The sequence below is a fragment of the Podarcis pityusensis genome (genome assembly GCF_964106645.2).
Source record: "Podarcis pityusensis genome assembly, chromosome: 1".
Lineage (NCBI taxonomy): Eukaryota > Metazoa > Chordata > Lepidosauria > Squamata > Lacertidae > Podarcis > Podarcis pityusensis.
The window spans coordinates 131,872,845-131,897,275 of record NC_138028.1 but is presented as its reverse complement, the minus strand read 5'-3'; the positions used below and the strand labels follow the sequence as shown (position 1 = coordinate 131,897,275).

The 24,431-nt window shown below is 45.5% G+C and overlaps 1 protein-coding gene across 12 annotated transcripts in view; it reads left to right on the top strand.

Annotated features, from left to right (window-relative positions):
• The window catches only part of CMKLR2 (chemerin chemokine-like receptor 2), a 34,316-nt gene extending 11,105 nt beyond the window's left edge, over nucleotides 1–23,211 (top strand). For 3 of the 12 annotated variants that reach the window (XM_081018845.1, XM_081018839.1, XM_081018840.1), the window contains 3 exons: nucleotides 2,150–2,248; nucleotides 19,039–19,129; nucleotides 20,107–23,211. In XM_081018845.1, the coding sequence (XP_080874971.1) occupies nucleotides 20,130–21,194 (1,065 nt within the window). In that variant the 5' untranslated portion in view covers nucleotides 2,150–2,248; nucleotides 19,039–19,129; nucleotides 20,107–20,129 and the 3' untranslated portion in view covers nucleotides 21,195–23,211. Of the gene's footprint in view, nucleotides 1–1,565; nucleotides 2,249–14,492; nucleotides 14,726–15,678; nucleotides 16,199–19,038; nucleotides 19,130–20,099 lie in introns of those variants that run through there. The other 9 variants (XM_081018842.1, XM_081018846.1, XM_081018844.1 and 6 more) reach the window with 8 other exon arrangements.
• The last annotated feature ends 1,220 nt before the right edge of the window (nucleotides 23,212–24,431 follow it).

Here is a 24,431-nt window from a genome sequence, read left to right as displayed (position 1 = left end):
CCTCCTCACCACTATGAGCTGAATAAAGAGCATGAAATCCACTCTCGACTCTGAGTATATTTCACTTCTATAAAGTGTTGATGACTACCTTTCAGACTCTAAATGGCTAAAGTCCAGGATAGATTGGTGAATGCCTCCTCCGATACTATGCTGTCCATTCCCTAAGATCACAATGAGAAGTCCTTCTCTGTGTCCCATCAAGGGTTGAAGCATTCTTGGGTTGGAAGACAGAGGTTGCCCCAGATTATGGGACACTTTACACTGTGAAGTTGGGTTGGATCTCTTTCTCCTTGATTATTATTTTTTGCGCGTGAAGCCTGGTTTGTTTTTGCAACTGGGCAACTATATTTTTATTTTTGGCTTTAATCGCCGATCCTCTTTCTTCGGTTGGTAAACGACAATGGTTTTTAATGTTTGAGGGGTTCTTTGTGTTTTAGTATTTTGTTGGAAGCTGTCTGGAGTGGCTGGGGAAATCCAGTCAGATGGGCATCATATAAATAATAAAATTATTATTATTGTGCAAAAAAAGAGTGATCATGTTGGGCTAAAGCAGTTACAGTGGTACCTCTGGTTACGTACTTAATTCGATCCGGAGGTCTGTTCTTAACCTGAAACTGTTCTTAACCTGAAGCACCACTTTAGCTAATGGGGCCTCCCGCTGCCGCCACGCCGCCACCACGTGATTTCTGTTCTCATCCTGAAGCAAAGTACCAGAGGTACTATTTCTGGGTTAGCGGAGTCTGTAACCTGAAGCGTATGTAACCTTGAAGCGTATGTAACCTGAGGTACCACTGTACTTTGGGAGCAGGGCTGGGCATAATAGCCCTCACAAATGGAAGATGATCTAGGACATGGGTAGGCAAACTAAGGCCTGGAGGCCAGATCCGGCCCAATCGCCTTCTAAATCTGGCCCGCGGATGGTCTTGGAATCAGCATGTTTTTACATGAGCAGAATGTGTCCTTTTATTTAAAATGCATCTCTGGGTTATTTGTGGGACACAGGAATTTGTTCTCCCCCCCAAAATATATATATATATAGTCTGGCCCCCCACAAGGTCTGAGGGACAGTGGACTGGCCCCCTGCTGAAAAAGTTTGCTGACCCCTGATCTAGGGGCATACATGTCGGATTGCAAATACAGTGGTACCTCGGGTTACATACGCTTCAGGTTACATGCGCTTCAGGTTACAGACTCCACTAACCCAGAAATAGTGCTTCAGGTTAAGAACTTTCCTTCAGGATGAGAACAGAAATCGTGCTCCGGCAGCGCGGTGGCAGCAGGAGGCCCCATTAGGTAAAGTGGTGCTTCAGGTTAAGAACAGTTTCAGGTTAAGAACGGACCTCCGGAACGAATTAAGTACCGTATTTTTTGCTCTATAAGACTCACTTTTTCCCTCCTAAAAAGTAAGGGGAAATGTGTGTGCGTCTTATGGAGCGAATGCAGGCTGCGCAGCTATCCCAGAAGCCAGAACACAAGAGGAATTGCTGCTTTCACTGAGCAGTGATCCCTCTTGCTGTTCTGGCTTATGAGATTCAGAATATTTTTTTCTTGTTTTCCTCCTCCAAAAACTAGGTGCGTCTTGTGGCCTGGTGCGTCTTATAGAGCGAAAAATACGTTACTTAACCCGAGGTACCACTGTAGAGGCTCATACGATGAAACGTTATTCCACTGCATGTAGAAAAGTGGCATATTAACAGAAAGCTGCACTTGATCCTTTCTCCCTGGCTTTCGGTGTTCAGACGGTTGCTCACATCTGCAACGTGAAGGGACACATCTGTTGACAGAAGCAAGCCTTAGTGCTTATTACCTTTGGACAGCAATAAGGGGGCACAGCCACTGAACCTTACTGAATGTCATGTTTTGTTAGGCTTCTATATTGCTGGACGGGGGGTGGGAGGGGACAAACTTCTCCGGTTCCTTCCCATACCTCTTGGGAGACCTCTACCTCCCAGCCCTAATTATGTAAAAGGATGCAACGTCGAATAGTCTGCCTGCCTCGCGGTTTCCTCTTCCACACCAGCGCTGACCCACATTCATCCTTGGGGCTTGGATTTGCTTGCACAGCTTTGCAAATTGCTAAGCAAGTGTTTCCATACATCTTCCCTGCCGCTGCAGATTAACACGGCGGTTATTTCCCTTCTGTCTCCAGTATCATCTGAAAGAAGAAAGTGGTAGGAAAGAGCTCCTGCTGAGCCGAATCCAAAATTTCCATTTCCTTTTGGACTCGGGGGTGACCTCCAGGTGTAAGGTAGGGCTTTGGCTCAACACAATTAAACTGCTCTAAGTGTGCTCTCTCATCTCCCTTCTTCCTGCTCCTTTTCGCCCTATTGCTTTGTCTTCTGTTCTCATGCTCACACTTTCTTCTCTTTCGGGCAAGAGAGCTTTGTAAGGTCCAGTCAACACATGCTATAATAATTTTAATAATAGAAAAAAATTATTTATACCCCGCCCTTCCCGGATCAGAAGGGTGGCGCTGTGGGTTAAACCACAGAGCCTAGGACTTTCTGATCAGAAGGTCGGCGGTTCGAATCCCCGCGACGGGGTGAGCTCCCGTTGCTCGATCCCTGCTCCTGCCCACCTAGCAGTTCGAAAGCACGAGGTGCAAGTAGATAAACAGGTACCACTCCGGCAGGAAGGTAAACGGCATTTCTGTGTGCTGCTCTGGTTTGCCAGAAGCAGCTTAGTCATGCTGGCCACATGACCTGGAAGCTGTACGCCGGCTCCCTCGGCCAATAAAGCGAGATGAGCGCCACAACCCCAGAGTCGGCCACGACTGGACCTAATGGTCAGGGGTCCCTTTACCTTTTACCTTCCTGGCTCAGGGCGGCTAACAGCAAATATAAAAGATTGATTAAAATGTGACTTAAAAACCGCATAAAACAGCATAAAATACAATATAAAATGCAGCATCAATAGCAATAAAATTCACTAATTCAGGGGTCATTTGGGGCAGGGGGAAGGAAAAAACCCACCCCAGTCAGCAGACAAGTTGGTCCTACTAGGGCCAGCAAGGAGACCAGGGAAGAATTTAAATGTGGTGTCCCAGAAAGGGTTTCTTCATAGAAGAGGAACGGGAAAAGGGAAGAGAGGATCAGGCTAATTCAGATTAAAGGCCAGGCAGAATAGCTCTGTCTTACAGGCCCTGCGGAAGGAGATCAAGTCCTGCAGGGCCCTAGTCTCGAGGACAGAACATTCCACCAGGTCGGAGCCATCACTGAAAAGGCCCTGGCCCTGGTGGAGGATAGTCTGGCTTCCTTAGGGCCCGGGACCTTTAAGCTATTATTATTCATGGACCTTAGGGTCCTCTGCGGGGCATACCAGGAGAGGCGGTCCCGTAAGTACGAGGGTCCTAGACCGCATATGCTAGAGAATGAGGTGACATTCTGAGGGCCACAAGTGGGGATGCCTTTTGTCAATGCACACCCCAATATTCTCTGCAGATCAGAGATTTTCATGAACCATGTCGTTTTAGACTGTACCCAGAGGTTCACCTGTTTAAAGGCTTCCCTACATTAAAAGTTCCCTGCAGGTAGAATGCTAGCACATGTGGCACAGAGCTGATGTGCTAGTTTTCTCTTGCAAAGAGATTTCTTCTTCTTTGTTTTCATTGGACAAAAGGGGAAATTCACCTGTAGACTGAAGTGGTGCAGTCCGTTCTGCCACATCCTCATCCTCCTCAGCCAAAAATAGTAAAACAAACAAATAAATCCTAGGTTGCTCCTATGAGAAAATATCAAGGGCTCCAGATATCTCCACCTTTATACGGTGGTCCCTTGGTTCTCAAACGCCTTGGGACTCAAACAACATGGAACCCAAACACTGCAAACCCGGAAGTAAGTGTTCCAGTTTGCAAACTTTTTCCAGAAGCTGAACGTGCTCCGGTTTGAGTGTTATGCTTCCAATTGGAGTGCCACACTTCCGTTTTGAGTGTTACGCTGAGGTCTGTCTGTCTTTGCTATTTACTGTATTTTTTGCTCTATAAGACTCACTTTTTCCCTCCTAAAAAGTAAGGGGAAATGTGTGTGCGTCTTATGGAGCAAATGCAGGCTGTGCAGCTATCCCAGAAGCCAGAACAGCCAGAGGGATTGATTGCTGCTTTCGCTGCGCAGCGATCCCTCTTGCTGTTCTGGCTTCTGAGATTCAGAATATTTTTTTTCTTGTTTTCCTCCTCCAAAAACTAGGTGCGTCTTGTGGTCTGGTGCGTCTTGTAGAGCGAAAAATACGGTGTTATGCGTTTTTGTTTTTGCGGCTGTTTTTGTTTTGCTTTTGTGACTGTGTGGAACCCAGTTCAGCTACTGATTGATTGATTGTGTGACAGCAGTTCATTGTTTATTGCTTTCATGTTATGGATCACTGGTCTCGTTAGATAGTAAAATTCATGTTAAATTGCTGTTTTAGGGGTTGTTTTTAAAAGTCTGGAACCGATTTATCCATTTTACATTACTTTCTATGGTAAGGCGCACCTTGGCTTTGGTTTTGGAACGGACTTCCAGAACGTATTAAGTTTGAGAACAAAGGTACCACTGTATCTGAAGCTACTTCAGATGGTTTACTGAGCATTCATCCTGATTTGTCAGCAGGGAAAGGAGATAATGTTGGACGTTTAATAAGCAGTCATTCTGAAAAAGTTGAGGGAGGTTAGATGACGCTGCATCAGAGCAAATCCTATTTCCACTGAATATTCCCTGCCCCTTTATTGCAAAAGCTCTGATCTTTTGGGGGCAGCTTTCTTGTGCAAGACCTCCAAATCCGCTTTAATATAAGGGAAGCCTGGATGTGCTGTGAATCAGGAAGCAAGGCAACACAGCATTTCTCCTCTCCCTCCCCATCTTCCTTTTACCTATTGCCCTCTTTTGCCTGTCATAACAAACAAGAATCCAAGTGTACTGCAGGTCAGGTAGCTGAGGAAACAGGAAACAGAAGCCACAGCTGCCTTTTCTTCAATTTTAGCATTGGGTAAAGCTATGTTTTTCCCAGTAGTGATGCTTTTGAATTATGGTGCTGGAGGAGACTCTTGAGAGTCCCATGGACTGCAAGAAGATCAAACCTCTCCATTCAGAAGGAAATCAGCCCTGAGTGCTCACTGGAAGGACAGATCGTGAAGCTGAGGCTCCAATACTTTGGCCACCTCATGAGAAGAGAAGACTCCCTGGAAAAGACCCTGATGTTGGGAAAGATGGAGGGCACAAGGAGAAGGGGACGACCGAGGACGTGGTGGTTGGATAGTGTTCTCGAAGCTACCAGCATGAGTCTGACCAAACTGCGGGAGGCAGTGGAAGACAGGTGCCTGGCGTGCTCTGGTCCAGGGGGTCACGAAGTGTCAGACACAACTAAACGACTAAACAACAACAACATCAAAGAGGGTGGGATTTCTGGAAATCAGATTGCAAAACTTTGGCGATAATCACACTGACTCTAATCCTTGCACGTCACCCGTTTAAGAGACCCGGTGGATCAGGCAGCCAAAGGCCCATCTGCTCCACTGACCAACCAGACCAGGTGGACAGCTCAGTTGGTTAGAGCAGACTTCCTCAACCTCGGCCCTCCAGATGTTTCTGGCCTACAACTCCCATGATCCCTAGCTAGCAGGACCAGTAGTCAGGGATGATTGGAATTGTAGTCTCAAAACACCTGGAGGACCGAGGTTGAGGAAGCCTGGGTTAGAGCGTGGTGCTGACAACACCAAGGTTGCAGGTTTGATCCCCTTAAGGGACAGCTGCATATTCCTGCATTGCAGAGGGGCTTGACTTGATGATCCAACTCTTTGATTCTAAGGGACTTCTATGGGAAGGCTGCACAAGCAGGACATGAGGGCAATCACACTCTTCTACACAACTGGTGTCCTGAACTCTGCCCAATATGGGAAGCCATCTTCACTAGTAGCCAATGAAAGCCTTATCTTCCACAAATTTGCCTAACCCCCCTTTATGGTGTTCACCATTACAACTCATGGTGCCAAATCCCATTGTTCATTTAAAAACAAACAAATGCAATACTTGACTTGGTTTCGTTGTTGTTGGTTTTTATATAAGGAAGGAATGCTTGTTTCCTTAAAAAAAAAAAAAAATTCCTTCCATGGAAGAGTAATGAAATCCCCTCTATACAAGATTGGATCCAAAAGCTAACAGAATATGCCGAATTAGATGGTCTATCAGAAAAAATAAAGAATAAATCAAAACAGGAATTTGTTTCAAAATGGGAGGTTTTCAAAGAATATCTGAAAAATAAATACAGTAGTTTAAATTCTGTTGCAGCATTTGAGGAACTTCAGTAATAGTTGCAAGATAGATATACGAAATTAGATATATTAAGAATAAGTTTAATTATAATAAAAGTGTGTATTGGCAATAAGTATCATGAAATCGAAATATGGAATAGACGGGAGGTTGGGTCTTTAGTGTTCAGACCAATATATGTCATATTGTTTGCTAAGAAAATTATGTGTCTATAGTTATTCCTGTGTGCAGTGGCGTAGCGTGGGGGGTGCGGGGGGGGGGCCCGGCCGCACCGGGTGCAACATCTGGGGGGGCGCGCTAATCTAGTGGAAGAGACTCGAGTGCTAAAATCCACGGGTTAGGGGGCGCAAATTACTTGCCTTGCCCCGGGTGCTGACAACCCACGCTACGCCACTGCCTGTGTGTAATTTGGTATTTGTGTTTTTTCTTTTTTCTTGTTCTATCAATAAATTTTTTTTAAAAAACAATCCCTAGAAAGCACCCCTTTCAGAGGGGTCCAAACTTTTTTCAAAGAGGGCCAGATTTGATGAAGTGAACATGTGTGAGGGCCGACTAAAGGGCCGGCCAAAGTTGAGCTTTTTATTGGATTGAAGTTGTTGAGCTTTTTTCCGGATTTTACCCCAGGAAATAAACTGCCACAGGGGCCATCTGGTGGGCCGGATTAGGCCTCCGAAATGGACTTTGGACATGCCTGCTTTCACCAGAGCTTCAGTTTTTGTAGCCTAAAGTAAAAGGATTTGCAAGGGAATTGTGCTCATGTCGAAGAACCAAAAGCCTTTGGCTTCAATATTCTGAATGTTTCCCTTCCCACAGAGACCGTTCTGCTGTCCCTGAACTCAACCTGGCTTCCCCACCCAACCTCTGGCTGCCAGCCAAGAACCTTCTTCCAACTCCCAGCCTCTCCCACTGCCAGGACATTTTTTGGCGCCATCATCGATGGCATAATGTTGGCTTGGATAACCTCTTCCCTTCCCTCTGTCACTTAAATCAAGACACCCAATTGGCACGCCTTACCCCACATGACGCACGTGCTCCACTGTGGGCCTGATCCACTGGGAAGCTCACTCGGGCAAGCAAATAGGATTTCCTTGCCCAGCTTCTCTGGACTGCGGATGGGGCTACACAAACCTCGGACATTTGAAGCATATGCCGAAAGAATCCCGGAAACTGTAGTTTAAGGGTGCTGGGAACAGAAGCTCTGTGAAGGGTGAACTACAGCTCCCAGAATTATTGGGTGGAAGCCACGTGCCTTAAATATACGGCGTGGATGTGACCAAAATCAGTGTGAAGGGTCAGTGCATGGGGTACTTTAAATACCGTATTTTTTGCTCTATAAGACTCACTTTTTCCCTCCTAAAAAGTAAGGGGAAATGTGTGTGCATCTTATGGAGTGAATGCAGGCTGCTCAGCTATCCCAGAAGCCAGAACAGCAAGAGGGATCGCTGCTTTCGCTGCGCAGCAATCCCTCTTGTTGTTCTGGTTCTGAGATTCAGAATATTTTTTTTCTTGTTTTCCTCCTCCAAAAACTAGGTGCATCTTATGGTCTGGTGCGTCTTATAGAGTGAAAAATACGGTATATGGTGTGTACACAGCCGAGGTTTGTACAGAACATGCTCACATCTGCAGCTATTAACCCTGGGAGACCTAGATTCTACCTCCACGGTTGGAGGCAATAAGTCCCTGAATGCCAGCTGCTGGGGACTGCAGGGAGATGGGGGGTGGGGTGGCAGCTGGCCCACCCCAAATCAAGCCAATAAATAAAAACACTTAACTACCAGTAGAAATAATCAGAATATTTGAAACTGAAATGTGCTATGCTTATAGAGTGTGCACAGAAAAACTGCATTGGGGGAAAAGGAGGGATTTGAGAAGGAATGGCTGAAAAGGTTTTTCAGCAAATTGTGCACTTGGGGAAGGGAGCAAGCAAAATCATTGCACACCCCCCCCCATTTATTGCAACCATTTGAAACCCCACCTTTTTTTCACTCAAGGCAGTTCACAACGAATAGCAAAAAAAAAAATTAGCAGATCCATAAAAATAAGAAAGCAATGTCATAAAAGAGGCTAACCTGGAACACTTTATTTGAGCAGGAATGTGTAAAGTCCATTTGGGGGGCCCAATCTGGCCCGGCGGTCGATTTAATCCGGCCCCCGCGGCTCAACAACTTTGGTTGGCCCTCATGCATGTTCACTTCATCAAATCTGGCCCTCTTTGAAAAAAGTTTGGGGCCCCCTGCAGTAGAGGAGAGCACCCAGATTTCACAAGCCAAAAAAGGCCATTCCAAACATATTCTGGTTTTGGACTTTGCTCTTGCAAAGTCAGCACCCCAGTTCAGCCCAGAAAAAAATGGTTGGCTAGCTCTGTTATTAAGGATCAGAGCAATGTACTCCGATCTCCAAGCTTGTGCCAAATCCCTGGCAGCTGGAACAATCATAGTTTTTGAACTGTCCTTACGGCCAGCCTCACCTAGAGCTCACTGCTCTTTGTAGTTAGTCTTAACCTTGACTTCTCATAGAGCAGGTTTCCTCTCCTATCCTTTTACCTGCCGCAGGACCAGTTCCTGTGCAGGACTGCATATAGAGGTCATAATGGCACTGAAAATCCACACAGACATCTCCATGAGCAAGGACAAGTGTCATCCCATTCCTCTTCTGTTCTGGAAGTTTCCAGAAAAATACATTTAGGGGTCTGAGTGTAGGGCCATAGCAAACCCCCCAAAGGCCTTTCTTAGAAAGGAGAGGTCCGTCAGGAGAACAAAGCTGGCATTGATGGAACAGGCTCAAATGTTTATTATTCAAGGTTGTAAAGAGATAAGCAAACTCAGGAATGCACATGGCCGTGGTGTAGTGAGGCCATGGCAGGAAGGAGGGGGGCAAGACCTTACATGGTAATAGGAACTTACTATAACTTTCAATTTCCCAGAAATCAGGTGGTTTACAATAAATCAGGTGGTATTGTATTCTGCAAATGTATAAAAAGCTGGCTTGCTTAGAATTAGGGGCCAGACTCCAAGCATGAGCTGGTCTGTGCCTTTGTGTCCAAGCAATTGCTTAACAAAATAAAAAAATCTTTTTTCCTGCTGTCGTTTGACTCTTGCAGCGTCCTTGATGCTCCTAGTAACAGATAGGGACCTGCCTAGATAGGTAGGTCCTTCATGAGGGGCAGGCAGAGGGCAGGACTGCTCTGGGAGGGAAGAAAAAGGGAGTGGAGCAGAACACAAGGGGCCTTGTTTTGTTTTGTGTTTTGTTTTGTATAATGCTTTCTGGAAATTTATTTATTGGTGCGTGTTTTCCTTTTTGTAAATCTACCAAAGAATAAAATAAAACCAGGGATTGAATTTAATTCTAAATTATATTCCGGAAACGTGGGAGATTACAAGGGGTAAAAAAATAATAATGCATGTACCGTGCCGTATTAGAAGCAAAAAAACTTGTTTTGATGAATTGGAAGAGCTGCAAAAAGATTCCGTTTAACACGTGGATTGATGATATGGACAGACTAGCTACATATGAGTGAATTGCATGTTGACGCAAATTAAGAATGGATAAATATGAAGAAATCTGGAAGAAATATTTAAGCGATAAGGCGGACAGTGGTGGGAAGTAGGGGGAGTGGTGGGAAGTTGTTAAAAAGGTGTAGTCATAGGTATATCAGTATTCAAATCTGAATTGTCAAATTGTGTTTTGTTGTTGTGGTTTAGTCGTTTAGTTGTGTCCGACTCTTTGTGACTCCATGGACCAGAGCACGCCAGGCACTCCTGTCTTCCACTGCCTCCCGCAGTTTGGTCAAACTCATGTTGGTAGCTTCGAGAACACTATCCAACCATCTCGTCCTCCATTGTCCCCTTCTCCTTGTGCCCTCCATCTTTCCCAACATCAGGGTCTTTTCCAGGGAGTCTTCTCTTCTCATGAGGTGGCCAAAGTATTGGAGCCTCAGCTTCACGATCTGTCCTTCCAGTGAGCACTCAGGGCTGATTTCCTTCAGAATGGATAGGTTTGATCTTCTTGCACTCCATGAGACTCTCAAGAGTCTCCTCCAGCACCATAATTCAAAAGCATCAATTCTTTGGCGATCAGCCTTCTTTATGGTCCAGCTCTCACTTCCATACATCACTACTGGGAAAACCATAGCTTTAACTATACGGACCTTTGTTGGCAAGGTGATGTCTCTGCTTTTTAAGATGCTGTCTAGGTTATTGTGTAATTGTGTTAGTAGTGTTATTATGGTTTTTGTTGTATGTGCCTTGTGCAGTTTTTGTTTGTATTGAAAAAATGATTAAATAAATTTAAAAAACACACACCAGGGATAAGGTTTTTTTCTTTAAGATGGTGGAGGGTCTGTTTGCTGCACCCCGTTAGTGTTGTAGTGGTGACACTTGCCCTTCTTCTGATAGAAAATGCTGTGCAGGGGAGGACCAAGAAGAGAAATGTCCCTATTTTCATCTGAAGAATGTTGAAGGGTATGCAACAAGCTAGGAAAAACAGAATTTGGACGTTCATTTCAGGGATGCAGCTCTGTCAAAATGCCTCACGTTTTCCTTTCCACGTTCTGTGTGGCAGGCCTTGGGTTGTTCAAGACAAAGTTTTGAAAAGTAGCCCAGAACTGATTGTTTCTCTCTTGGCTGCAGCATTAGAGATGGGATCATGTCTTGCTGCCTTTACACATTTTCCATTCGCTCTCTTTGGGCCTTAAAACATGATGAACCCAGAGACCCTTGGGATACAGAAAGAAGGTTCTGGCTTCACTCTTCAGTCAAGGCAAGAGAGACTCTCGCTGTTCCTGTAGACTCGCCAACTCTTGAACCTCTTCCAAGTTCCACAAGTCCTTTCTATCTGTGATGATCTTTAGTACCTGGAATGGTGTGACTTGATAGACCAGGAATCTTAGGGGAAGCTTTGGCAGTGCGGTTCAAGTCAGGAAGAAGACTAAGTTGTGCCAATGGAAATTATCTCCAAGAGAGTGCATGTTTAGAATGGAAGCTGTGTACAGTGGTACCTCTGGTTACGTACTTAATTCATTCCGGAGGTCTGTTCTTGTTGTTGTTTAGTCGTTTAGTTGTGTCCGACTCTACGTGACCCCATGGACCAGAGCACACCAGGCACTCCTGTCTTCCACTGCCTCCCGCAGTTTGGTCAAACACATGTTCGTAGCTTCGAGAACACTGTCCAACCATCTCGTCCTCTGTCGTCCCCTTCTCCTTGCGCCCTCCATCTTTCCCAACATCAGGGTCTTTTCCAGGGAGTCTTCTCTTCTCATGAGGTGGCCAAAGTACTGGAACCTCAACTTCAGGATCTGTCCTTCCAGTGAGCACTCAGGGCTGATTTCCTTGAGAATGGATAGGTTAGGTCTGTTCTTAACCTGAAACTGTTCTTAACCTGAAGCACCACTTTAGCTAATGGGGCCTCCTGCTGCCGCCACACCGCTGCCAGAGCACGATTTCTGTTCTCATCCTGAAGCAAAGTTCTTAACCCGAGGTACTATTTCTGGGTTAGCGGAGTCTGTAACCTGAAGCGTATGTAACCTGAAGTGTATGTAACCCTGTAGTTTGATCCTACTGTTGACATTGGGACTTACACCTAAGTAGACATGCCCAGCGTCAAAGGCTTGCCGTGCAATCCTATTCCTGACATAGGCTGCTTGGTCCCCACTTCCAAAAGTCCACTCATATCCCATGAAACAGAGCGGGGGGTTGGGGGGGAATTGTTTTTTGGGGGTACAGGGTGGCTGAGAGTTGCCGTCTTTCAGTGTGTCTCTGGCTTGGCAGCATTCATAACTGAGAATGAGAACTATGCTATATTATGATGCAGCAGGAACATGTTTGATATTGTGTTGTTGTTGTTTAGTCATTTAGTCGTGTCCGACTCTTCGGATTGGCTTCGAATTGGCTATGCGGTAATAAAAAGATATAAAATAAGTAACCGCAGAAAGGAGGGGAGGGAAGTTGAGGGGAAGGTAAATTAGATTTGTAAAGATTTTGTTTTTCTCGTTAAAAATATTTGAAAAAGGTGAAAATTTTAAAAGAAAAAGAAAAAGAAAGCATTTAAGCCTTGCTATTGGGCAGCTATCTTTTCCCCTTTCTAATATCAAACATATCTTTTAATATCAAAAATATCTAATATCTTTTCCAGGGAGAAGACTCCCTGGAAAAGACCCTGATGTTGGGAAAGATGGAGGGCACAAGGAGAAGGGGACGACAGAGGACGAGATGGTTGGACAGTGTTCTCAAAGCTACAGCGGTGCCCCGCAAGACGAATGCATCGCAAGACGAAAAACTCGCTAGACGAAAGGGTTTTGCGTTTTTTGAGTCATTACGCAAGACGAATTTCCCTATGGGCTTGCTTCGCAAGACGAAACGTCTTGCGAGTTCTTGCGAGTTTGTTTCCTTTTTCTTAAAGCCGCTAAGCCGTTAATAGCCGCTAAGCCGCTAATAGCCGTGCTTCGCAAGACGAAAAAACCGTAAGACGAAGAGACTCGCGGAACGGATTAATTTCGTCTTGCGAGGCACCACTGTACCAGCATGAGTTTGACCAAACTGCGGGAGGCAGTGGAAGACAGGAGTGCCTGGCGTGCTCTGGTCCATGGGCACATTATATCTTTTAATCACAATCGGAGTACATTCTTTTTCTCAGAGAATTCTGCGTACTGTTGCTTGTTAAAGGTTGCTGGCAGTTGTAGCTCTTGTGAGGGGTAAACTACAACGGCCGAAATTTTCTCTTTAATTTATCCAAGCATGGTCATGTCGACCTTGGTCTTGCAGTGATTGTAGCATTGCCAGCCTAAGAACAACTTACGAAATACCCTAGCTCTTTCCCAACTCATGAAATGAGGTTGTGTTTTTTGTTTTGCATAGTGTAGGGTTCAAATTGTGGGGAGACCAGAGCTCTTGTGTTTTTAACAGCTATACAGAAGGCAGAAGCCCAACAGGCTTAGCGTTTTCCTGTATGGAAATACAGTTACAATGGTACCTCGGGTTAAGTACTTAATTCGTTCCGGAGGTCTGTTCTTAAGCTGAAACTGTTCTTAACCTGAAGCACCACTTTAGCTAATGGGGCCTCCCGCTGCTGTAGCACGATTTCTGTTCTCATCCTGAAGCAAAGTTCTTAACCCGAGGTAATATTTCTGGGTTAGTGGAGTCTGTAACCTGAAGCGTATGTAACCTGAAGCGTATGTAACCCGAGGTACCACTGTATGGGGAAAACGTTGCCTCTCGATACTCTTTCCATCAGACATCTCAATACTTGTGCCTGATTTCTATTTGTGTCCTCCACCTTGATCCACAGATCTGCATATGACGCAAATGCAAATAGTATGCAAATTTGTGTCTTCTTCTGCGGAAGGCTCAATCCAGTGCAGTCCAGTGTTCTGAGCCCAGAAATCCTGTTGGCAACCCTGTCTTTGGTTTCTGCCTTCTGTGCCCTCTCTGCAGACTTTAGCCTGCTGGCTGCATCTCTTGCCTGTTCCCAGTTTTGTCTGTTTTCCTCTTTCCCAGTCTTTGCCCTGCTGTTTCAGGATTCAAGGCTAGCCTTGTCTCTGTCCTAGACCTGATTTCACCCCAGGACTGATCTTCGGAAACTTCCCTCTCCAGCTTACATTCTCCAAACATCATTTGCACCCCAGTAAGTCTAAGACTACGGATGCGGGTGGCGCTGTGGGTTAAACCACAGAGCCTAGGACTTGCTGATCAGAAGGTCGGCGGTTCGAATCCCCGTGACGGGGTGAGCTCCCGTTGCTCGGTCCCTGCTCCTGCCAACCTAGCAGTTCGAAAGCACATCAAAGTGCAAGTAGATAAATAGGTACCGCTCTGGCAGGAAGGTAAATGGCGTTTCCGTGTGCTGCTCTGGTTCGCCAGAAGCGGCTTAGTCATGCTGGCCACATGACCCGGAAGCTGTACACCGGCTCCCTCGGCCAATAAAGCAAGATGAGCGCTGCAACCCCAGAGTCGGTCATGACTGGACCTAATGGTCAGGGTCCCCTTTACCTTTACCTAAGTCTAAGACAGCAGCAGCAGCAGCAGCAGCAGCCCGTCTATAGGGCCATGCCTATATCTTTATTTAAGCTAGCTCTAAATTAAGTGGGCAAAAAGTCTATTTCCCAGGTATATAATATTTTGAAGTCCACAGACAAATATAGTTATTTCCCCTCACTTTCCCTTTATATTCACCAAAAACTTCCCTTTCTGCTCAAAATTGCTTTTTAACTGCAGCTGTTTAGAAGACTTCTTCATGTTTACAATATTTTTTAAAAAATGACTCATCTGGGTGGTGCTGTTATTTTGAGCAGAATTCACTCCCCCAAGGGAGAGATGATGACTTGCGTGTATCTCAATTAAATCTGGAACAGAAATATTTTGCAAATGTTGAATTTATCCAGAGCAGGGAGGGACCCAAACAAAATTATTTTAGCCGGGGCTTATTTTCAGCCAGAACTTCCGCCACCTCTCCGGTGGGGCACCATTACCATTTATGAGAGAACAAGGGAGGCGTTCGTGGTGAGTTGTGGCACCTCTTTTTCTAGAAAAGGAAAGTGTCTTCTTCAATTTGGATGAGAAAGGCCAAATGTAGCTCAATCATTCTTGATGCATGTGTTTAGAGATGAATGGATTGGGGGTGGGGGAACAGATAGATGGAAGGACAGACAAATATGAATGGGTAAAGTGGGACGTGGGTGGCGCTGTGGTCTAAACCAGAGCCCAGGGCTTGCCGATCAGAAGGTCGGTGGTTCGAATCACCGTGACGGGGTGAGCTCCCGTTGCTCGGTCCCTGCTCCTGCCAACCTAGCAGTTCAAAAGCATGTCAAAGGGCAAGTAGATAAATAGGTACCACTCCAGTGGGAAGGTAAACTGTGTTTCCGTGCGCTGCTCTGGTTCGCCAGAAGTGGCTTAGTCATGCTGGCCACATGACCTGGACGCTGTACGCCGGCTCCCTCGGCCAATAAAGTGAGATGAGCGCCGCAACCCCAGAGTCGGTCACAACTGGACCTAATGGTCAGGGGTCCCTTTACCTACCAGTCCATCATAGTTGAGAAGGCTGACCAGGTGACCTGCATGACTGCTGAGTGTGCTATCAAGATGCTATCACAGGAATAAAAAGGTAAAGGTAAAGGGACCCCTGACCATTAGGTCCAGTCGTGACCGACTCTGGGGTTGCGGCGCTCATCTCACTTTATTGGCCGAGGGAGCCGGCGTACAGCTTCCAGGTCATGTGGCCAGCATGACTAAGCCGCTTCTGGCGAACCAGAGCAGCGCATGGAAATGCCATTTACCTTCCCGCCGGAGTGGTACCTATTTATCTACTTGCACTTTGACGTGCTTTCAAACTGCTAGGTTGGCAGGAGCCAGGGACCAAGCAATGGGAGATCACCGCATCACAGGGATTCGAACCGCCGACATTCTGATCAGCAAGTCCTAGGCTCTGTGGTTTAACCCACAGCACCACCCGCGTCCCTTACATAAAATAACATGCCCATATATAAATATAAGTATAAAGTTGATAGGTCATTTTAGGATTGATCAAGGGGAAATCTAGAAGGTTCAAGATTATGGGGGCATGGAATCATGAGTCCATCAGCATCTCGTAGCTAAAAGCAGACAGGAACTTACAAGAGAAGCAAAGCAAGGCACACCAAGCATGCTCTGGCAATAGGTCTAAATAGAAAGCTGATGAATGCAAGGGTTTGGGTAAGGGCAGCATGTGACAAATGTCCAAATGAGGAACCAAATTTGCTGATCGAGCTGGAAGAACAAGATGAGGAACTAGGTGAGAGATTATCACCAAGGCAAGGAGCAGGCAAAACTCTGGAGAGCTATTCAGAAAGAGGTACCCCAAATTGGATGGAGATAGAGAAAAGTGATGAAAAATGCTATGGTCCAATAGATGCAAGCAGCAGAGAGATGGGTAAAATCTGGAATGGCGGGATTAAATAACGAAGAGCAGGAAAGAAGCAAGGCACGCAAGAAATCTTGGTATGTGTTGTTTGTCTTCTGTTGCTTCTTATTCATTCTTTATTCCGACAAAGTTATTAAAGCACAATCAGTTTTGAAATAATTTGAACTTGTCTGATCTATCACAGCTTGGGTCAGAAGGTGAGGAGACTTCAGCGAACTTACTACCCAGATTTGCTGGGTAGTAAGATGGGACGCGGGTGGTGCTGTGGTCTAAACTACTGAGCCTAGGGCTTGCTGATCAGAAGGTCGGTGGTTCGAATCCCCGCGACGGGGTGAGCTCCCGTTGCTCGGTCCCAGCTCCTGCCAACCTAGCAGTTCGAAAGCACGTCAAAGTGCAAGTAGATAAATAGGTACCACTCCGGCGGGAAGGTAAACGGCGTTTCCGTGCGCTGCCCTGGTTCGCCAGAAGCGGCTTAGTCATGCTGGCCACATGACCCGGAAGCTGTACGCCGGCTCCCTCGGCCAGTGAAGTGAGATGAGTGCCGCAACCCCAGAGTCGGTCACGACTGGACCTAATGGTCAGGGGTCCCTTTACCTTTTAAGATCCCTATGGGTGGTATTGGGTCCCATTATAAAATACCTCTTAAAATAAAAGTCCCATCCAACATTGTTGATGGATGACTTTGAAACCTCCCGCCTGGCTCTCTCCCTTAGGATTCTTAATCTCAAAACTGGATTTCAACTGGGCAGCCGTGCAAGCAGAGAAGCAGAAGGCCGTCTTCCGTAAAGTTCAGCACATGCAGGCCACCCTGATAAAACTCTTACAGTATCTGTGGCTTAGATGGTTTTCTCAGGAGGGTGGCAGAGATTCTCATTCAAACATGCTCTGTACAAGCTGTTTAGCACCGGCTTCATTCAGAGGTTTCCGTCTCTGCAGAGACTAGTGTAAATACTAAACACCTAGGATGAAACCTTCCCCGCTGTGAACAGAATGAATCTTCAGTTATCTCAAGCTGGGTTTGATCATCAACATTTTTTAACATTAATTTGCAGAATGGCCCCATCAATTGCTCCTATATGCATAATCCAACGTGCCGCTCTTGTACATGCTGTTCTAAGAACATTTGCACGGCGTGTTTTGATTTCATTAGAAATGAAGTTAATTAAAGTTAATGATGTTGAGTGGCATGTGGAAAATCTATGTAGAGTGAATCTAGATGCTTGAATGGGATGCGCGAAATCTCTAAAGTTGTGTTTTATTTTGTTTGGGCCTGATCTGTGGGCCACACTTAATGCGTTTCGGGTGATGTCTCTGGTGCTCACCTTTTACACTCCAGTCCTAAGCATATTTAATTCCAGCGGGTGCAGAATGCTGCAGCAAGACTCCTTACGGGGTCCTCGCTGCGAGATCACATTCCCCCGGTGCTATACCAGCTGCACTGGCTGCTGGTGGATTACAGGATCAGGTTTAAGGTGCTGGTTTTGACCTTTAAAGCCCTATACGGCCTAGGACCCTCGTACCTACGGGACCGCCTCTCCTGGTTTGTCCCACGGAGGACCTTACGGTCTTCAAACAAAAACATCTTGGAGGTCCCGGGCCACAGAGAGGTTAGGCTGGCCTCAACCAGAGCCAGGGCTTTTTCGGCAGTGGCTCCAATCTGGTGGAACGCTCTGCCACAAGAGACTAGGGCCCTGCGGGACTTGACATCTTTCCGCAGGGCCTGCAAGACAGAGCTGTTTTCACAAAGCCTTTGGCCAGGGCACACCCTGACTCCCTCCTTTGGCAATCTTCACAGAACTCTAGCCCAATGGTTGCCATCAATTAGATTTGAATTAATTTTAGAATGAAATGATTTTAGAATGTTGTATTATTTTATTGCTGTTAGCCGCCCTGAGCCTGGCTTCGGCTGGGGAGGGTGGGATGTAAATAAAATGTATTATTATTATTATTATTATTATTATTATTATTATTATTAAAAATCCCTTTTCTTTGAATGCAGTATACTTCCAAATAGGCGTGCTTGAGAAACAATTTATTGACTAAAAGGGGAGGTGGTAGTACCTGCCTGTGTTTGCACGCAGGTGTTGAACAGAGCTGTCCTTTACCTCTACAGGTAAAGTGGGAGACTGTCAGAGGCTGATACTCACAATATACAGTGGTACCTTGAGTTACAAGCTTAATTCGTTCCGGAGGTCCGTTCTTAACTCAAAACCGTTCTTAACTTGAGGCACGCTTTTGCTAATGGGGCCTCCCGCTGCTGCCAGCACACGATTTCCATTCTCATCCTGGGGCAAAGTAGCCAGGGTGGTGTAGTGGTTAAGAGCAATAGTCTCGTAATCTGGTGAACCGAGTTCGCTTCCCCTCTCCTCCACATGCAGCTGCTGGGTGACCTTGGGCCAGTCACACTTCTCTGAAGTCTCTCAGCCCCACTCACCTCACAGAGTGTTTGTTGTGGGGGAGGAAGGGAAAGGAGAAGGTTAGCCGCTTTGAGACTCCTTTGGGTAGTGATAAAGCGGGATATCAAATCCAAATTCTTCTTCTTCTTCTTCTTCTTCTTCTTCTTCTTCTTCTTCTTCTTCTTCTTCCCGAGGTACTACTTCCAGGTTAGTGGAGTTTGTAACCCGAGGTGTTTGTAACCTGAGGTACCACCGTATTACACTTACAGTCAAATCCCAGTCATGACCTATTTCCTCCCCAATTACGCCTTTTTAATGGGGCTACATTGAGTTTCCCAGAACAATTCTGTCGCACAAACCATTCATACCAAGCTTCCAGGGAGACTCCAATTCTTAATTTGATGATGATTGATAGTGATGTGTTTTCACATGCTGTTGCTTTCTGACATTCCAGTTACCAGTATGTTTTCCATCCTGCATTCATGCTATTTTCTTTTCTTCCTCTCTGATTTCCGTTTTAGACTTCATTAGCAAAGTGCCCAGCCAGAGCTGCTGACTCAAAACTTTGGACGGACAATAAGGAGCTTCTCAGCCGTTCTGAAAGGTAGGAAGGTCTTGCCCTTTCCATATTGCCATTTTTACTGAATTACATTTATTTTTTGAAACGTTTTTACTTTTCCAGAGGAGATAACATATAAGAAAAGAAAGAGGTGATTAATTTGATCATTCTAGGCCAGGGGTCAGCAACCTTTTTCAGCCGTGGGCCGGTCCACTGTCCCTCAAACCATGTGGTGGGCAGGGCTATATTTTTTTGGGGGGGGGGGAATCAACAAATTCCTATGCCCCACAAATAACCCAGAGATGCATTTTAAATAAAAGGACACATTCTAATCATGTAAAAACACGCTGATTCCTGGACCGTCCGTGGGCCGGATTGAGAAGACGAATGGGCCACATCCGGCTCCTGGGCTTAGGTTGCCTACCCTTGTTCTAGGCAGTAAGGCAAGGAATTTTAGGGAGGTACAGGGCCTTTCCCCAACCAACCCCAAATCTCCATATCCCACAATTCAATTTGAATTGTCTTCCCTGACCTGGTCAAAGCACCAGTTATTTATGATCTTGTTGGAGGACACATCTTGCACAACCATAGTTCTCCAACTAGCCCATCCCGACACTGGCCATTTGCACTGATTTGGGTCACATCCACACAATACATTTAAACCACTTGGCTTCGCCCAAAGATTCATGGGAATTGTAGTTTACCCCTCACAGAGCTACAATGCCCAGCACCCTTGTTAAACTACAGTTCCCATAATACTTTGAGGGAACCCAAAGTGCTTTAAATGTGTGGTGTGGGTGAAACTAAAACACCCAAAAGTCTCGGTTTGGAAAGCAACATTTTGATGGGTAAAATAGCTTATGAATTGCTGGGTCTTTGATCGGGACCGATGGCAGATCGATGCTGGCAGGTTGCTATAAAAGGCCATTGCTATGCGCATTCAAGGGGAAATTAATTATTTTGATGAGCGCTAGTTTTCCCCTCTTGTTTTCCCCACCCTTTTTTCACTCCCCTTCCTTTCAGCAAATAGCAACCGTGGCATCTGCAGATCTCATGGATTACGAGGACAACTTCACGGAATACTTTGGGACTTATGAAGAGGACGATCCCCCCGTTTCCCACCTCACTCACGCACAGGTGGCGTCGCTTGTGTTCCACGGCGTGGCTTTTCTCCTGGGGGTGCCTGGCAATGCGATCGTCATCTGGATTATGGGCTTTAAATGGGACAAGACCGTCACTTCCCTCTGGTTCCTCAACCTGGCTATTGCGGACTTCATCTTCGTCCTTTTCCTCCCTCTCTACATCACCTATGTGGCCACGGGCTTCCACTGGCCCTTTGGGAAGTGGCTGTGCAAAGCAAACTCCTTCATTGCTCTCTTCAACATGTTTGCCAGCGTCTTCTTCCTGACAGCCATCAGCCTTGACCGTTACGTCCATCTGATCCACCCTGTCTTCTCCTACCGGCACCGGACTCTCAAAAACACCTTCTTTATGATTGCTTTCATCTGGGTTTTGGCCACGCTCATTGGAAGCCCGGCGCTGTACTTCAGAGATACCCTTACGCTACACAACAATGTCACCATTTGCTACAACAACTTCCATCCCACGGACGTTAATCTTATTATCCTCAGACACCATGTTCTGACCTGGGTAAGGTTCATTTGCGGCTACCTCTTTCCTCTGCTGACCATGATTGTTTGTTACTCTCTTCTGGTATGCCAGGTGAAGAAAACTGCCACGCTGACCTCCAGCAGGCTCTTCTGGACTGTTCTGGCTGTGGTGGTGGTTTTTTTCGTTTGCTGGACCCCATACCAAATATTCAGCATCCTTGAGCTCTCTGCTCACCACGATAACTACTGGCATGACTTGCTCCGCGACGCCATTCCTCTTTCCGTCAGCTTTGCTTTCATCAACAGCTGCCTTAACCCCATTCTTTACGTCCTCCTCAGCAAGAAACTCCAGTCCTGTTTCAGTGTGACGTTTTCAGAACTGGTGAAGCACACCCTCTGGGAAGTCAGCCGGTCTGGGACAGTCAGCGAACAAGTCTGGAATTCTTTGAGTCTACAGCAGGGCGAAGCGTCTGAGCTGGAGACTTCTCTGGGTGAAATCTCTCCCTGACCGGCACTCACTCTGCAATATGCCCACCTTATTAAGATCTAGACATCAGAAGTGTTTGTAACCCAGCCGTCACTACACAAGAGTAGCCAAGGTGGCGCTCCCCAGGTGGAACTCCTTTTCCTTTGACCCCATTCAGCTGCCATGAGCTGCATATTTTTTCTGGTAAAACTTCTTTAGTAAAAGGACACATGTTTAGTAGCCACTGTGATGTCATCCGCATGTTGCGTACAGCCACTCTCCTCATCCTTGACCATTGGCCACAAATGATAGAAGTTGGAAGTCTGAATGAGGTCAAAACAACAGAAGTTCATAAGCAACTTCAATTGTTCGTAGGGTTGCCAAACTTTTAGGCATCCAAAACTTACATGCTTCTGAGGAGCCATCATTAAAATGTTGTGATCTTTATCCCAGAGCCATTTAAAGCTTATCTGCCAATTTCTGCACATCAAGCTACTGTTAAAAGACACAATAGAAGGCCTGATAATCTCCCCCACCCCAAATTCAAGCTACTGAGGGAGGAAAGATGTTTGTGCAGGGACTTAGGATCATGGAAGACAGTGTGTGTCATGGAGGGTTCTTATTTTATAGTTCTTCAGTATCAAAACATTGTCCTTCAAAGACTCTAAACAAAGACATTGATTCCCCCTTGAAGTAACCGCATAAGGAAATGCCACACAAAACAACATGCAAATGCACTTTTTCATGTGCTTTTAAAAACATAGTACCTTTGCAATCTTGTAAAGTAGTCAAGTATACTTTATTATATATATATTTTTGGCGCACAGAGCCTTGCTGAACAAAACTGACAATTTCTCTTCCCCTTTGCTTATGGTTTTTTTTGCTTAGTTTCTGCTGAAGATGTCTAAGATTATATATATTAAATGCAAGGATTGCACTGCTTCCAATGAGGCAGGTTAATCTGTAAGCCTGCTAGTGAGCTTTATCAACATTTTCAGTAAACCTGGCTCCTTAATCCTATAGGTTGTATCCAACAATAGTCCTCTTCAGGCTCAACACATTGGAATTAAGAGGCAGAACTAATTAAACCCATTAATTTCAGTAGGTCTACTCCGAGTAGGACCAGTCCCAGTTATAGAATTTGGCAGAGCAGGACATTTGCACGTGAGGTTTCTGGTCCACTGAAATGATTTGCACAGAGACACATTGATCTGGGTATTTTGCACTTCCAGAGGGTTTAGGCAAACAGTTTTGTTCTACAAAAGCAAAGCAATACATTCACTAAGACTGGCTTTCAGAGATCAAGCCACTTTACCTGATTTCACTTAATCTCAGTCAGATATTAGCCTAGCTGCCTAATATTTAGTGGTAGCACCACTGTATTCCTTTCAAATTATAGCATACTGCCTGTTCTGACCTTAAATTTGCTGGTTTCTTCAGCACTGCCACCCCAGTCAATTGATCCCTTCTTCCCTTTGCTTTATTACTGCGCAACTCTTTCTTTAACACATCTTTTTCTCGGGTTTTTGTTTTCCCCTTTGTTTTGTGTGCCCCATCCTGTCTTCCTCTGGGCTCCCTGTCCCTTGCCTTGTCTCCTGAAAGGTCTTCCCAGTCTTTCGCATCACCGGAAAGCTCCCCTTGCAATGTTTTCATCTACGAAACCCCTCTAGATTAACGTTTCACCTCAAAATCCCAACTTCCCCTCCTCTCGCAAACTCTGGACGGAAAACATGCTGACAGCTTTCTCCCCTGAGCAGGGAGGGGCGTTTGTGGATATCATAGCAGCTCGGAAAGGTGTGAGGGGCTTCGCCACTGCAGTAGCGATCCATGAAAGGAGGACAGAATGTATATTTCCAGTGGGACTTGTTTGTAAAAGCATGCTTGGATCCTGTTTGTAGAAAACAATTCACATGTAATTGACTGTGCATTACATTTCTTTGCGACGTATGGTAGAAATTATTTACATTGATGTAGGCTGCAAATGTGTTGTAGCCATATTTTAAAATCATAATATTGCCAAAGCAAGGAAACAGCATTTGAAATAAATACTTCAGATTAATTTTGTTTGGTTTGGTTTTGACTCATAATGCCATTACAAATGTGGTGAGCTGGGAAGATTTGCCAGCCTCTCTGGGTAGGAAATAATGGTGTTTGTATGTATGGCGAGGGATGTGAAATGAGCAAAAGCTTTCTAGATACTTAATTCCTTGGCCACATTATACTTAATTGCTTTGCTTTCTCGAGCAATCAGCTCTGTACATGTTTTGTGTTCCTTGCCTCTGTAATAAATGAAAATCTGCCCTTATTTCCTTATGGGGGACACAAGAGCCCTTACAGAGTCCTTTGTAGGTTCTCCATCGGTCGGAGGAAAGAACAGAGGCCAACCAGAGAATACTGAGAAGCAAAGCAGCTTGTAAGCCTGATCTTTATTGAACTATTGCATCAGGGTGCTCCCCTCACACGCAGGAAAGGAGGAGGACCCAGAACCAAGGTGTGTCTGCCCTTATATAGACATTTAAAATTGCCAGCCCTGGAGTCCAAGACCACCTCCAGAAACATCATACATACATCACAGAAAGGGCGGGCTAAAGCAGAAATCTGAGTGGGTTGTTTACCTCCTGTCTGGCAAGTTACCTGTTAATGCTTACTGGATTGATACCCTGGGGAGCCTGGCCAGACTTTTGTAATGATAAATACTTAGTTCCTGAGCCAAGTCACAGGCTCACCCTATTCATACACAGACATACCCTTAAGACAGGATTTGTGAAGGAAAAGACAATGGGGAGGCTTTTCCATTTGACTTTGCAGAGAAAACACCTGGTCAGTTTGGGAGTCAAAACAACTTCATGGCTGTTCTCCTGTGCTGCTTCAGACATGTGGTTTATATATGTACGTGTTTGCTTGGTACATTTATGAACATTTATTATATACATAAGACCTTATTTTATTATTTCACCATGCATTCTCATGTGGCTTAGCTCATTTCTTCATGGGTTCTGTATTGGTTGGGACAGATGACTTTTCTCCATAAATTCAATGAATTTGTTGTAGTCATGGTGCGGGTTGCTTTGTGTTTTGAATTAATTGTCCTAGATTTAGTGATCTGTTCTCTTGATCGGAGTTTCTAGCTTTCAGTTGTTTCCCATCTGTAAAATGGGTTTCAAGAATGTCTTCTAAATGGAATTGCCTCGTGTGTTGCATGTTGTCGTGTGCTGTACAGCCGGGCTCACCTGCTTTGAGTTGCATTTAAGCTCTTGCTTTGTGTCTGTGAATATCCGC